This window comes from Centropristis striata, chromosome 1 (genome assembly GCF_030273125.1).
Source record: "Centropristis striata isolate RG_2023a ecotype Rhode Island chromosome 1, C.striata_1.0, whole genome shotgun sequence".
NCBI classification, from domain to species: Eukaryota; Metazoa; Chordata; class Actinopteri; order Perciformes; family Serranidae; genus Centropristis; species Centropristis striata.
Window position 1 is genome coordinate 28,595,671 of NC_081517.1, and position 16,316 is coordinate 28,611,986.

At 40.1% G+C, this 16,316-nt stretch overlaps 1 protein-coding gene across 2 annotated transcripts in view; it reads left to right on the forward strand.

The window, feature by feature from the left end:
* Nucleotides 1-6,846: 6,846 nt before the first annotated feature.
* Nucleotides 6,847-16,316, forward strand: part of tacr3a (tachykinin receptor 3a) — a 38,738-nt gene continuing 29,268 nt past the window's right edge. Inside the window, exons 1-2 of one of the 2 annotated variants that reach the window (XM_059337398.1) lie at nt 6,847-7,217; nt 12,862-13,050. In XM_059337398.1, coding sequence (XP_059193381.1) covers nt 6,850-7,217; nt 12,862-13,050 — 557 coding nt within the window. In that variant the 5' untranslated portion in view covers nt 6,847-6,849. The remainder of the gene's footprint in view (nt 7,218-12,861; nt 13,051-16,316) is intronic. The other variant, XM_059337390.1, reaches the window with a different exon arrangement.

Sequence of the window (16,316 nt, forward strand, 5' to 3'; positions counted from 1 at the left end):
TTGTATATTACACAACATGTAGAATTTATATAATGGCAACTACATATATATTTTATATTCTTGGTTTTATGGAAACGTGTATATTGCCTGCAGTGTTAACCACTAAAACTTGTGAACTGATACCTTATGAAAGCCAATAGGGGACTTTATAAAAAAATAATAATGTAACCTTGAAAATTTAATTGTAGCATTTTAAAGTTCACTGAAATAACACATACAGTACTGTGCTAAAGTTTTGGGCAGGTGTGGAAAAAATGCTGTAAAATAAGAATGTTTTCATTCATCATCTAACAAAATGCAAAGTGAGTGAACAGAAGAAAAATCTAAATCAAATCAATATTTGGTGTGATCTCCATTTGCCTTCAAACCAGCATCAATTCTTCTAGGCATTTTTTCACACCTGCCTAAGACTTTTGCACAATATGTGAACAATAATAATAGTATTGGGGAATTACATTTTCACCTTCAACTTAACAAAAGTCCCCTATGGGCTTCCATACATACCCTTCAAGGAGACTGCCCTCCCCCCAAAAAACTGGTGGACAGCAACCTATTACATCATGATGAAACCCAAAGCGTCGATATTTGACGACCTGAGGGGACGACCTATTTGACACCCCTCACACACAATAAACATTCTCCACAATTGCGTACTGCAACCTTTAACTTCCATGCATAGCTACTTTTTACATCACGTTTTAAGTGGTCTACGTAACTACCAACTAATCCTACTTTGAGATAAGTAAAGATCCATCCATCGCAGTCTCAAAGGGCGCTAACATACTAAGCAGCTGTCCTCCTGGTCTTTAAAACCGAGAGCAACAAACAGCACAGGAAAGCTTTGCTGCTGTCACCCATTTCATGGAGCTGTATCGACAAACACAGCCAATACCCCGCTGAGCCCTCTCCGCCAGCTCTCATCATTAAACACTAATGCAGCATGTGGGGAATACAAGTACGAATGTGGTGGTGAAGTGACGTCCATTGATTGCAGCAGGGGGGCAGACTTATAGAAATGCTGCATTAATAGGGAGGAAAGAGAACCACGTCACTTTCTCCATATGCTTCTGATATGCTGACATTTATGCATAAAACATGTCTGAGCTTGTGGTTATCATTAGGGTCATTGTCAGGGGCACAACTAATTTATCCGTATCGGAGCAGCAGTTGATATTCAGAGATAATTGCAGTGCTGTAAGTTCTCTTCAGCTCTACTTGACAGTTAGTGTTCTCCTGCTTGCTTACACAGTGTGTATGGTCAGATCACCTGCAGGTGGAATACCTTCACACTTCTCATTTTAAATGAGAGAAAAAGCTGTCTTGACTCTGTGTCAAAATGTTTTAGTGGCACACACATGCCCGTTCATAGCCTTGAATTGATTACTGTGTGACAGTCTGTTGGTGGTCAATAGTCACAATGGCTTTGCTCAGAAAAACTAAAGCAGAATAAGCTACAAAGTAAAGCGTTCAATGGTATTCTTCTGAGGAACACTATGTTTAGCTGTTAATATCTGAGACAAGGACTAATGAAGAAATATTTGCAGAGCAATGCTCTTTCATTAGCTGTCCCTGGTTACATTTTGAATTGATCAAAGCGTATAGCCCCGAGCCCTGACAGGCAGCTGTGAAAAGAACCGCCAACAATGCTGCAGCTAAAGCAACGTAACCGCTGCCCTTATCTTTTCACAAGAAATATGTAGCGGGAGACTGGAAAAAAATGACATTTCATGTCAGAAAATGTAATTACTTACAACAATCAAGTCTTGACATAATAACGCCACGATCCAACAATGAGCTCAGTGCACCTCATTAACCAGCAAGTCTCTAAATGATCAGAGGAGAGAACAGGCAGGGGTTAAGGCCAGACTCTGTGGAAATATGCACTGTATGCAAATGGAGCATTTTTTAACCTTGTCTTTGTTGTTTTCCATTCCTTTTTTAAACAGATATTACTGTAAATTACATGCTGCTTTAAAAACATGTATGCAATGCGCCTAATGGGGGCTCACTGGTGTTTTTGTTGGATGTATATTTGAATACTGGACTTTTGCTTTTTGCCCTCGAACTTCAACCATAATCTCTTCTCCCTTTTCACAATACTAATTGCCGGGACATTCTCTTACCCTTGTGTGTTAGGATGCATAAATATCCAGCAAGATTTTCAGACAGAATAGGTCATCTGTCAATACCACCAAAAATGACCCATATGAGCATTTCACTGGTACAGAGCACTGGCACTTTTCTAGGTTTAGGGCAAAACACATCCTGGCTAGGCGTTATAAAAGACAGTTTAAAAAGTAAGTAAATAAATGCATGTAAATGCTGGCAGAAGTTACGAAGATGATGTGACATAGTGATGTTGATGCATCACACAAAAATCATAATAATAAATCACATTGTTTACTTTTGTTGTCACATGGGACACAAACGCTGTTCTACAAGTCTACAATGTCATTTAGCAGATGCTTTTATTCAAAGCAATGTACATGTGAGAGTTAATCGAACACAAGCAAAGATCAAGTCAAAAGACAACACATGAGTAAGTGCCATGGGTTTAGTTTAAGTCCAATAGGACATTGGTACGGTGGCCCTGAAGTGCAAACCACACCAGCAATTCACACAACGCTCCAGCAATTCCCCACAACACACCAGCAATTCATCAAAACGGAAAGGGTAGGTACATATTGGACACTGATCCTCCTCCTGATTGGTTCCTGCCGTCATTCGCTTCTCCATAGTCAAACCAGTCGCCCATATGTAGTGCGCCCGTATTGTGATATTTATGGTAAATTCATAAAACTTGTTCGGAGAGAGCTGACATGAAGGATAAACAATTTACTTTCATTCTTTCTAACTTTGCAGTATAAAACTCTTACCTGCAGAGAGGAGATGAAGTATTAACTTTACATGGACACACCAAGTGATATAATCAAATTGCGTTGCGCCGAAAATGTATTTATTTTGTCGGCGAAATTCATAATAAAATGCGCTTGGATAATTACTGTACAGTAAATATCCAAGGGCAAATTATTCTGATATTCCACAGTGACACATTTTGTAAGTTTGTGAAAGAGAAGATACCCAAGGTCCTCTGGTGTTAGACTGGAATTATTGATTGGAAACAGATTATTTTTTAATATAATGTAATATTTACCGGGCACTCTTGCCTCACAGCAGGACCCGCTGCTTCTCGCCCAACGTCAGCTGGGATCGGCTCCAGCCCCCCGCGGCCCGAGTCCGGATAAGTGGAGAAGGATAATGAATGAATGAATGAATATACTAGGGCATTGTATTGTGAATTTCGCCGACACAAGAAATACATTTTCAGCGCGACACAATTTGATTATATCACGTGGCGTGTCCATGTAAAGTTAACACTTCATCTCCGATCTGCAGGTAAGAGTTTTATACTGCAAAGTGAGAAGGAATGACAGTAAAGTGTTTATCCTTCATGTCAGCACTCTCCGAACAAGCTCAATGATTTTACCATAAATATCACAATACGGGCGCACTATACATGACGGCAGGAACCAATCAGCAGGAGGATCATTGTCCATATGTACCTACCCTTTCCGTTTTGATGAATTGCTGGTGCGTTGGGGCGAATTGCTGGCGCGTTGTGTCGTATTGCTGGCGTGTTGTGTGAATTGCTGGTGTGTTGTGTGAATTGCTGGTGTGTTTTGCACTTCAGGGCCACCGTACATTGGTGCAAAAAATGCAAATTGTGCAATTTTCCCCCTCCATTCATGTAGACTATGTGAAGGTGTTCAGTAAATAGCTGGGGCTTTAGTCTCTTCTTAAAGATTGAGAGGGACTCAGCAGTTTGTTCCACCACCGGGGAACTACAGAGGAGAAGAGTCTAGTTTGAGACGTAGGGCAGTGGTAGAGGAGCTAGACGTCGTCCTTGGTGAAAGTCTAGGGTTCGTTTTTGTTGTTCCTGTACATATTTTCTCAGATAACAGTCACACTTAATATTGTAATTAGAAACAAAACTGCAGTTTCAACATGTGGTTAATGATGTGTAACGGTTGCAGTTTGTTTCAGTTTATCATGGTTTGTGTTCAAATTAGTATATGTGCTACGTAAATAACTCAACATTAACATTTGGGTGTGCTGCACAGACCAAAATGTTGCCTGCAACAGACTAAGTGAAGCTTGTTTTTATCTTAGCCAATTGCCCAGAATGCATTTGCCAGTGAACTGAAGCAGTTATTGGTGACTTGTGACTCCTAGCCACAGTTTAAGAGGAGAGTCAGCTGTGAATGATGGTGTAAAACAGTCACTAAAACAGGTTGATCAAAAACTGTGTATCATAGCAACCATGAGAAGTCCTTGAGCATACCGTAGTAAACCTACAATAAAGACTTAAATGCTACAAAAACATTTCTTTTCATGATTACACAACTAAGAGAAACAATCTTCTCGATTTATCAGCGTCAACTTGTAAACAGTCTGTTATTCACAAAAGTATTTTCTTCCCTTGTTTTTGTAAACTTCGCAACAATATCTCACCACTGTATTCTTCAGACTAATTGAAAAATTAAAGGCTCAGAAACTGGGGGTCTTTTTCTCTCTCATTATCCTGTTATTAAAACCACACCAGAGTTTTAAGAGAAATTGCTTGTCGAGGATTAATTTGTATGCGACTCATTGTATTACTCTTTGTGGCACACAGTATTTCTAATTGCATCTAACTTCTCACTGGTTCCTCCCTGCATGTGCTGTATGCATCCTTTCAGTCACAAAATGATGCTGTGTAATAAGTCTCTGAGATCGCAAAGTTGACTACTGGAGATCCCCTCAGGGTTTTTTAATAGTGATCAAAGACTCAAGTGAAAGCCTTAGAGATGAAGTCCATGCCTTCAGTAAGTTATTGCCTCCACATAAACTGCATACTGAGTTGCTGCTTGTTTTTGTGTTGTTTTTTTCTTCTCTTTTCACCGAATGGACTAATTCTCACGGGGGGAATTAATGCTTTAAAATGTCTTACATTGAGGCCCTTAAATAAATGTTTTCTTTCAGTTCACATAAAAAAATGTTGCATTACACTGAAGCTGAATCAAAATGTTAACATTGACTTAATATCAGTATTCAGATTCATATGAATATCCATTAATTCATATTACTGAATCGCTGAATATGTATGCTGTATTTTCACACTGCAAACGCTGTTGTTTTATTAAACAGAGTGCCCATCATGGTACTTTTGGCAGGATTTACATATCCTCGGGGAGAGAACTTCAAAATTGTGATTGTCTCATATGAATTTCAGTCATCATTAGCCTGCAGGATTGCACAGCAGAGCGAAAAACTCAAAAAAGATTTATATAGACCAGGCCAAACACATAAAAACCCTTGTTTTGAGTCACTACAACATCAATCATGTTATAGACGCCTCTTCAAGATTGAGTGATTTCTTAATTAGGGTAATTTAGATTTTGTTCCTGCACCACACAACACTCTTGATTACTCAAACACACCTTTAATGTCAGATGCATTTGAGAGCATTATGTACAGAGTATGAGAAAGACCATAGTGCAGCTTTTTATATGTGTATGTAAACATAAATAACTTAGGTTGTGTAAAAGGGAACAGTTCCTTTCCTTCTGCTGTGCTGTGCTGTGCTACAGTATAATGCATCCACATGACACCCCAATCACCGCATTTTTCTGCAGTGGAGTCTGGCGCAGTGAAGTGAAAATGTCCTGTGACTGACCTCCCAAATTCAAATGTATAGCATTACATATTCTGCTGATTCAGCGTTCATTTCAGCTCTGTTTTGTTTCAAATCGCTGATAAACAAAGTTTAAAATGTAAAAAACCTTGAAAATCCACTCTGGAGTCGTCATGCACAACCAGTAATGTGATATTTCTAAGAATGAAATGTCTTAGGGCATCTGCCACTGTGCAGTGAGAAGCATAGCTGCCTGTTGAACAGCTTTACTGAACTGATTGGATTTGATCAGCCATGGACGTAACGTGTAAATGTACCCGTGTAGAGGTTACCACAGCACTAAAGGCTATGGAAGCAGATGAAGGAGGTTTATCCGATGTGAACAGTTGGTTGTCTGGGGGGGACTTCAGCCTGTTGGTTGTGAATATTGATGTGACAGAAAGGAGGAGAGCCACAGCCATTCGGATACAGGATTGTACATTTCTATTCCCTGTGGTGCACTGTGAGGATGATTTAAGATAAGAGAAGCGTTAAGACGCACACAAAATCTGACAGAGGTGGAACACTCAAACAAAAGGAGGTGACAATGAACTGAAGAAGGCGTTGTACACACACACACACACACACACACAAAAACAGAAATACACATCGTCTGCAATATTTCAATATCCTGTTTGTCTTCTATGAGAGATGGTGCTGACACAAGATGATCTGAAGGGGTCACAGAAGATAAAGGTACACAATGTGTGCTGCAATCTGATTGTATAGTGTGAAGAGAGAATGCGTGGCCCATCTGTTATTCATGAAGTTTAAAACAGCAGCCACAAGAATCAATCAATCTCTTTCACTATGTGTGCCACTTGTGCGTCACTGAGTGCGCACGGCGCCCTGCCTGTTGCTGCTGCTGGAGGAGAGGCTGTGAGCTCACACCCACATTCAACAGGCACTGGATGATACTTGTTACATGTTTCACCGCGTTTTTATTAATATTATCTGATAGCGAAAAGCGCGGGACGGTTTGAGACATTCACTGTAGGGAAGGAGAAGTTGCGCGCTATGGTGCATAAACGCAAATCCTCTCCCACCATTCCAGCTTTGCACCTCGGTGAGTAAGATCAGACTCAGTGAAAGAACCAAAGCATCCTCTATATTCAGGGGGGAAAGGAGAGAAGAGGATGGCAGCTCCACATAACGGATCCAACATAACGGGGAACTACACCAACCAGTTTGTGCAGCCGCCGTGGCGCGTCGCTCTCTGGTCCGTAGCCTACAGCTCCGTGCTGGCTGTGGCGGTGTTTGGAAACCTCATCGTGATATGGATCATTCTTGCCCACAAGCGCATGAGGACGGTGACGAACTACTTTCTCCTAAACTTGGCGTTTTCGGACGCGTCAATGGCCGCGTTCAACACTTTGATAAACTTTATCTACGCTGCACACGGAGAGTGGTACTTCGGGGAGGCGTACTGCAAATTCCACAACTTCTTCCCGGTCACGTCCGTGTTTGCCAGCATCTACTCCATGACTGCGATAGCTGTGGACAGGTGGGCTTATGAAATGTTGCAAGAACAATATTTAACGACTGACTGATTCTGGCATGATTATTCGTCCCCACGTCACTCACCCCTCTTTCTCTATAGGTGATCAGTTACATGTGTGGCCACATTTGTTTTATACACTATAAATATATATTACCAAAGGATAAATAGTTTACTAGGTTTCTTCTTACTAGGTGTAATTATCGTCTTCATTGTGATGAATAATAATTAACTAGTTTGAGTTTTGCAGAAAAAAAAGAGGGGGAAAGCAATAAAGCTATTGAGGTAGAATATTCCATTACAATGCACATTACATTCAACACACCATCAAAGAAGAAATGAAATATCCAGATCACATGCACAGGGCATGAATATTTCAAGCTTGAAAAAAAAATCCTTGTCACCTAAAGTCTTTCATCTCAAGTGCTTCACGCATGATGTTTTGGACATTTCTGATTATTCTACTTGGCTACTTTCCACCAGCAGTGGCGGAAAATTGAATCTTGTGTTGAAAAAAAACTCACATCAGTGTTTTGTCTTGCTTGAAGACAAATTGAACTCCATCTGTGTATTTAAAGTCATTTGATGTTCTAGATTGTGACCTCATGCTTATAACAACTTACTCAAATAGAGTCCCCATCAGTTTCAGTTTAATTCCACTGATGGCATCTTGTGTAGGCATTGTCTCAACGTTATTTCATCAGAGTTTATGCTCCCTGCTGATTTCAGTGTGTGTGTGTGTGCGGGGAGTGATAATTACTTGCTTGTCATTTGCATTATTATAGTGGAAAGGCGGTTTCACAGCAGGGTGTTTGCCATCTCACCCACCATGAGACAATTCCAGACATTTATTTTTACGTTTCACTGCCAGTGAATGCTAAAGTCAAGCTGTTGTATTGAGTCTGCATTGCAGAGAATGACTCTTAATGTGCCAACACCCTGGAAAACATCTCCCTTTTTCTCAGAGCTTTCACGCTCTCTGACTCTCTTGTTTTCTGTCACATGGACTCATATTATTCATCTCCTTTGCTCTTTCACACTTCTTTCTCTCTTTGTTCCTCCGTCTCTTCCTCTTTTCCTTCCCCTGCCCTTTCCAGTAAGTAATGTGCTGATGCAGTCATCACTATCAGCCGGGCTTTGATACTGATCAGTGGTCCATCATACGTCATAATGTTTGAATAAAGGGATTAGACTGATGAAGGAAGTAGCCGAAGGCCGAACGTAATGAAAACAAAATGCGTGTATAGGAGCTGCATGCGGGCAGTGTGTATGTACAGCAGAGTGTCACAGTATGTTGTGCTGTTGTGTGAGGTGTTTTTCCTCCTCCAGTACTTCTCCTTGACACACAAAGGGAGCAATGCATTTCCTGAGGCCGTGCTTGTTTTGGCTCCTCTACAGCAGCTTCCATGGGTTTGTATTTTTGGTCTGCAGTGTCCACTTGATTCTGTCAACTGTGTACTGAGAAAGAGAACATCGGCATGACCTACATGATGTAGATGTAACCTCCGGTCATGCTTTTCGTAACCCCAGTATGGTGCTGTCTCCGCTTTGATGTCTTGAAATGGCATGAGGCCACAGTTCGTGATCATCTGTGAATTTGTCCTTCCTGTTGACTTTCTGTACTGCCAAGTGTTTTTCCCTAGGCACTGGAGCCGAACAAACACAGGTTGCTGTGTGAAAGGTAACTTGTGAGGCCTTGGAGCTTTTTTGTGATAACATGGCTGGTGCCTTTTTCCATTTCTCACACCATTATTTTCTTGTGTTGAGGCTGTGGATGTGTAGAAGACAGCCTTATCATAAGGTCCTCACCTGCAATGAGATATATTCTCTGCAATATTATGTGCAGGGAGAACTGGAGAAGGAAACCAAAAGGCATACATCACTGAGATAACAAGTGCTTTTTCTAAAAAGTTTCAGTTCACTTTGAATTTGAGCAAATTATTAATATTTATTTTAATTTCTGCCTTCACCACAATATCATGTTGACCCTTTCTCACCCTTTTGATCATAGGCTGTGTTTAAAGATGCACAACGCAGATCCACACCCTTCCACTGCACAAAAATGAAGCCAAAATACCGTGGATGCATTTGGAGCCAATATCAGGTTCCACACATGCCCAATCACAGCTGTCAATCATGATGGTACACTGCCATGTTATGGCATCAAATTACTAATTACAACCAAAAGAATCAGCACTTGGACATATAAGCATGAAAAGAACTACAGAAAATTGTTGGGAAAAATTTGACATGTATTTTGACTTTTTTAGTTTGATATTGCAGCCAGCCACCAGGGTGCGATCAAGATGTTTTGGCTTCACTTTTTGAGAAGCCATTTATGGATCTATTATGATAACTGTAAACCAGACCCAAATATGGCACTTATTCAGTCTAATGAGATTTGCTCGCTTGGCACATTTATACTGTAAAAAAAAAAGATTTCTGGCTTATGGGTTTGCTTCCCCATTATGCAGCCCACTGAATATGCACAGCAGCGTTTTTGCTCCTGGCGCCACTAGAAAGTTCCCACTAAGACTTTGCATTGTGATGAAATTGCTTTTCTTGGCTAAGTTTTGTGAGTATAAAACTTCAATTGATAAAAAACAATTATAGTAGTAGTAATAGTATTTTATTTGTTTCAGTGTCATACACCCAAAGGTGCCCAGCCTGCATAGAATTACACGACACTACAGACAAAACAAAACAAACAAAAGCCATGACATCATCAGTAAAAGAAACAGAAATAATAAGCTTACCCTTCCAAACATGCCAGACCTAATGTTAGGACACAGACTGTACTTTTAGTCGAGCAAAAAGAAGTGCTTTATGCTGTTGGTAGACATCAAAAACAAGTGAGATAAAACACCTTTTCTGTAAACAAATCTGCATTTGTCAGAGAGAGAAAAGAAATCACGACATTCTGCAGATACTTTAGTAAAAAGCTTGTATCTGAGGTTCTGATATAAAGGGAGTAAAAGAGAAAAAAATTAATGTAATTTTCAACCTCTCCCAAATCGAGGTGTTTAGTCAACAGATATTTCTTTTTGGAGGATAATGCTTGATTCACTGTAGGGGGATAATTTAGTTCAATACCACGAGTGGCCACTGTAAAAAAAAAAATGCTCTAGACTGAGTGGCAGTGCCATATCAGTTCTGTGATATGTATTCATGGGAACCTTCATGTTGTCCATATTTTTATACAGTCTACGGCTTTAAAGCCATGGATGAAGATAAGCCACTATAATGGCCAGACATCCTTAGCGCAAAATATCTTGAATTAAGATGGCCAACAGATTGCTCTAACAGCTCAGAATATATTGTCAATTCTTGTACAGTAATAGACCTTTGCAGGTTTAAGAAATTCTGGTTTATCGTCTGTCCATTAAATTAGACATCATGCATCGCTGCTATATTTCAACTACAATTCACAAAATCAGTGCAACTTTGTTGTTCTGGAAGATACTTCATCGACAGTACATTTTTGACTGCAAATCTATTGTTTTGTGCAGATTAGTTCCAGTATGTGAGTCTTTATATTTTGTGCAATGAGGATGATTAGCAAATGCTAGCAGTGGAGCTGCGGATGCTAATACATATTTTAAAATATGTGAATATTAATACTCAAATAACTTTACAGCTTTACTGAAATTCATGTTTTAAACTAATGCCTAAAGAGGAATCAAATGAAATGCCTGGCTGAAGATTTCTTAATTCATGCATGACTAATGGTATGTTGGTTTTGCAGAAGAAAAACTTTTTAAAATTCAACAACCACAAAGTCAATGAGACAATGTTGCTCTGGATTATCCACAGACTCATAAACAGCTTTTAACAGAGCTACATTTAGCAGCAGAAACGGTCTCTATGACAAGTGTTGATATCTGCAGAGTATCCTGTGTAATGGTATTGATTTTTTTAAAAGATAAAAGCCCTTCAACTCTCCCAGAGGTGGATTTCTCAACATCCAAGCAAAAAAAAAAGATATCTGCATAACTACATAGTGGTGTAATTTGAACGGACCCTTTAAGTATATTTTAAGTTGCTCAGAAGTGAGGGTGGCTGAATCAACATACTCTGTTCTCATAAATGATGGGCCGCTCGTGCTGGAAGTCTCATCCAAGATAATCTCTGTTAGCTAAACACGAGGCAGTGATAAAGTGAGTGTTTAGTTGGTGTTGTCACACAACAGTGACGCGTTCCAAACAATCTGTTGTCCGAAAGCTTTCATGCAGCCTTAGGCATAACAGACTCCCAGGTTGGACAAAAAAACATGAAATGATTTATGAATCTGCTGCTGTAATGTCTCTGTGATCATGTCCAGTTGATGCGGACACCTCTGTGTTGTGCTCTGCTGTGTGTGTGTCATCACATTATCCAAGTGCTACTGGCTTTTGTGTTGTGGTTATTGTTCATTGGTTACAAGACTATTAGATCAACCACCGCTGTGCAAAGCTTGTTGGATCCCAGATAACACAGACAGTGGTGGCACACACTTGATTGGACATCTAACAATCTATTTACACACTGCCAACCACAAGGGCCAGTGAGACACACAGAATAAATGCCGAGCAATTACCAGTGAATAGATGGGGCATCTTTGTTGTTGTCCCTCAGAGACTTCCAGTCATTGAGGTGACAGTACAAGACCCATTCTTTACCATCTCGTGGAGATTGAATTAGCGCTTCTAAACCTCCGTTTGCAGCAATTTAAAATCATGTAGCATCCTAAGTTTGGTTCATGTTCAGCTGGTGATCTCCTGCCAGCTCTGAGTCTTTACACTGTGCGGTTCAAACGAAATCTCATCAGTTTTTTTTTTGCTTTTTTTAATGAATCATCCATCAATTTCTGTGAAAATCAAACATCAGATTTAATTTGACTTTTACAGGCTGCCAGGCAGAAAATAAACCATTATTTTAATAGTGAAAAAACTTAAAAGCTTGATTCTTCCATTGATTTTTATGACATAAAATTCTACTCAAACTTAATCTGAGGGAATGGCAAACAGTAGTTAGGTCAAAGCTAGTATATTAGGGCTGTCAAGCTGTTAAAAGAGAATGGTCACTCATATTAGCATCAGTGGGGCTGTGCTTGCTGCTAACATCTTTGTGTGCTCCGAATGGTATGAAAATTCCCTACTGCTGAAATTACACAGGATTACAAAAACAGTTTTATCTCTGTGTTGTTTTTTTCATGGATATTTTCATCACTAGGCTAAGTGAGATTAATCTGCTAATTGTTGTGTGTCTACTTACCCTACATATTTCAATTTTCTTTCTATTGCAGGTATTTTTCCTCTGTCTTGTTGAATATTGTTTACTTTTACTTCTTCAGGCCACTGAAAATCCCCTAGATCCAACGAGGTTATTTGAACAGCTCACAAGACATAACAACAGCAATCCCACAATCTGTACAGTAGACATAACTTATTTTTAATCATAAGTCAAAAACCTTCCCAAGCTTTGGGGAAAACTACCATAAAGTATACATTACATTAATTAAAAAAACTGCAAACTGGGTGGGAGCTGGGTGTCTGTTGTAAATTCTATAATGCATCTTAAAGACCTTCCCTGTTAAATATATTATATTTATACATTAATCGGTGATTTAATATGCTGTTGAAGCTTTAACTTGCTGATGTTTGACCTGTAGGTACATGGCCATCATCCACCCCCTGAAACCTCGTCTGTCGGCGAAGGCCACCACAGGAGTTATCGTCTGTATCTGGAGTCTGGCCGTGGTTCTGGCCTTCCCTCTCTGTTACTTCTCCACCATCCGAGCTCTGCCCCGCAGGACCCTCTGCTACGTGGCCTGGCCCCGCATGGCTGACGACCCTTTCATGTGAGAAAATATTTAGTATCTTGCTTTAATACCAAGCAGTGGAGCTCAGCTCTTTCCAATTCAGTTAACTGAGTTCAAATGCAGCTCATGTCAACAGGTGTCAACATGTTCACAGTGTTGGGAGGGTTGCTTTTAAAACCTATTCCACTACAGATTACTAAATACAGGCCCTATAATGTCATTATATTCTGTTAGATAACTAATAGGTTACGCATTCTAAATACTTTGGATTACTTTTTGAATACCTGAAAATCATTGGGTTGTAAAATCCTCGCTGTTTGTCATCTCTGTCATAATCTTGTGGCTGCTGGTGCACTTCACATGCACATATTGTTTTGTTTTTTGTCTTTTATTAAATCAGCTTATGGGAATTGGATGCCACTGAAGAATTTTAGATAAAATAAAGCAAAAACAAACCGCCCTGAGATTCAGATCACTCAAACAGGAAAATCAGGTCCGTCGTTTTTCCAAGACAAACCAAACCAAAAACATACAGTAACTCCCAAGTAATCTATCTTTAAAGACAGAAAAATAGAAAGTAACTGTAGTCAGAATACCACCAAATTAAATTGTAACTGTAACAGAATTCAGTTGCTCATATTTTGTATTTCAAATACTTATTTTAGTTACTTATATTATGTAAATAAAATAAAACTTTAATTTACAATTTACACACAGGTGTAATTCATGTCGTTTTAACTGTTCTCAAAGCAAAGACAGTAAGACAAATCATAAAAACAATTTTAAAAGGGTCAAATTAATTGTACAGTACTTTTTTTAGTTTTACAAAAACATTTGTTGATGTTTTATATAATTGTTAATTCCTGGCCATTCCTCACCTTGCTAAAAATGTGCAAGCACAACAGAAGTGCACAAAAATTATTTTTGTATTTTTATTCATGAGAAAATAAGACATATAATCACAAAGTGTGATATATGTTAGTAAATGATGAATTGGCTAACATGTGAATTGCTGGCAATACACTGTTGTGGAAAATCATTGACGAAACAATACTCTGACAGATGACAAAGAGAGAAAAAATAAAACACCCTGAGCCTCCTGAAGTGAAGTAAACAAAATAAACTAAGTGAACAATATAAAATCAGCATATTACACCAGAGCATGTCAATATCAGAATAAAAACAACATCGTTCCTACAAGGCGCCAGAGGTGTGGACGTATGAAAGGATGCCATGGTTGGGATCTGTGTTCCATCCGTACCCAGCGGAACAAACTGCAGGTCAGAGCAGAAATGTGTTGGAGCGAAATCAGGCGCCGCTAGACTCACACCTATGTTCTGTGTAGGTTAATGCTTGTTGGTCTGTAGAGGTCAGAGCAGGTACTTTCTTGCAGAGGCTCGCATGTATCCGAGTTGGAGAGGCTTGGTGGCTTCTCCCAGGAGGGCTGCTGAGACCTGCTTCTAATGTCTGAAGACAGAAGAGAAGTTAGAACAGTAGGTTAGTACATCACTTTCACACAGAGTGGTGGATGGCGGCGGTGCCTTTGGAGCTTCCACACCTACATGAGGGGGGGTCGGAAAACAGTATTTCAAATGGACTAAGGTTGCTCTGTGTTCTTTTCCTCATCCTCATGTATATCAAAACTAGTGGGAGTGTCTTTGTGTAGTGAACATGTATGGCTTACTGTTGAATTCAAAGGCAAATTAAATTTGTCTATCAGCATCCACAGGACCGCTGAAATAGGCATCAAGAACAGAAAAATCATTTTGAGTCAGGGGGGACTTGGGCCAAAATGGTGTAAGGATTGGGAACTCTGCTCTGGCATGGACAGCTTCATTTGCTGCTGTGCTGTTGGAGAGGAGTGTGCAATTGGGCGTGTCATTTAGAACAAACACTGAGCGTTTCTCGTCTACCGCCAGAGTAAATATTGTTCTGTATGTGTCTGTGGAAGGTGAATGCGTCACCCATGGCGTGTCTGCTTCCTGTCAGTCAATTCTTCACATCGCCAAACAAACGGTCCTGAGTCTCTCTACTGGTCCTCAGGAAATGTTGACAGGGAGATGTGTGGTCGTGCCCTGTCCACGCTGAAGAAGGACTGCTGGGATGGTGACAAGGAGACAGAAATGGCAGATCTGGATTGAGGATTTTGGTGTTCTCCCCCGTGACCTGGATGTAACTGGTAACAGTGTCCTGTGTGGCCACAGTTAAAGCACACATGGTTCCCTACAGGAGGGTATGTTTGTCGCCCCTCCTGAGGGTAGGTGGAGCGACCACTGGTTGCGCTGCGTCCTCTGCCAAGGTAGTTGTTGTCATGCCCTTGCTGTTGTCCGGCCACGGCTTGAACAGCTTGGACCATGGTCAGCTGTCCTTCTTCAGTCTTACTTTGTCTATTTTTTTTTCTTCTTCATCCTTTTTGTCAATAGAAGTGAACAGCATGTTGTTTGACCTCAGCAAGTCTTGTGTCTTCCGATCTTACGCAAGAGCGATCTGTCAGAATTCTGATTCCAGGTCTGAGTCCATTCATGAAGACGTTCTTGAGGTGTCATTCGCCCAGGCCAGCCTTGGCCCTGGTTCACCCGGTTCTTCCATCCGGCTATGTTGGTTCAGGACAGTGGATTTGGCCTAGGTGGACGTGGTCTGGGTGTGCATAAGTCGAAGAGACCTGGATACAAATCAGATTTGTGAACGTGATTAGATTTTTCAGGCGTGTGTTTTTCTATTGTCTCCAAATCTTTCACTCTGACTTTCTTTTTCCCTTTAAGTTCCTCATCTCTCTGTTTAAGTTTCTTTCTCAAGTCTGTGAGTTTATTTTTATTGAATGACAAATTTGGTGGTAAACCAAAATCTTTAGACCATGTAGTTAAGAATTCAACTGAATCTGGCACATATTTCTGTTTCATGATATCCATTATGGGACCCTTTGGAGGATCCTCGTGCCCCTTACTGTTTTCATCACCCATTTTCTGGCATGGACAAATTTAGTGTCCCTAATCCCTTAAACCCTGATCAACAATTAGTGGTCCAGGTCATATTATGGATAGTTTTGGAAAGATGTATATTAATTCGAGTGCAATTGTTATCTTTCCACAATATTCCTTTCTTCCTTTACACGGATCCGCTCTGAATATCATGAATCAGATGGTCACTGACCAAGTCAAAAAACAACCATATAAGACTACCACTAAATATAACAAATGTAATTGACCAACACGCAAGACAAATTCAATTCACTCTGTCAGTACAATGTATTATTTCCTCTTGTTCATACAGTCGTGTTCAATATAATAGCAGTCCAATGTGACTAA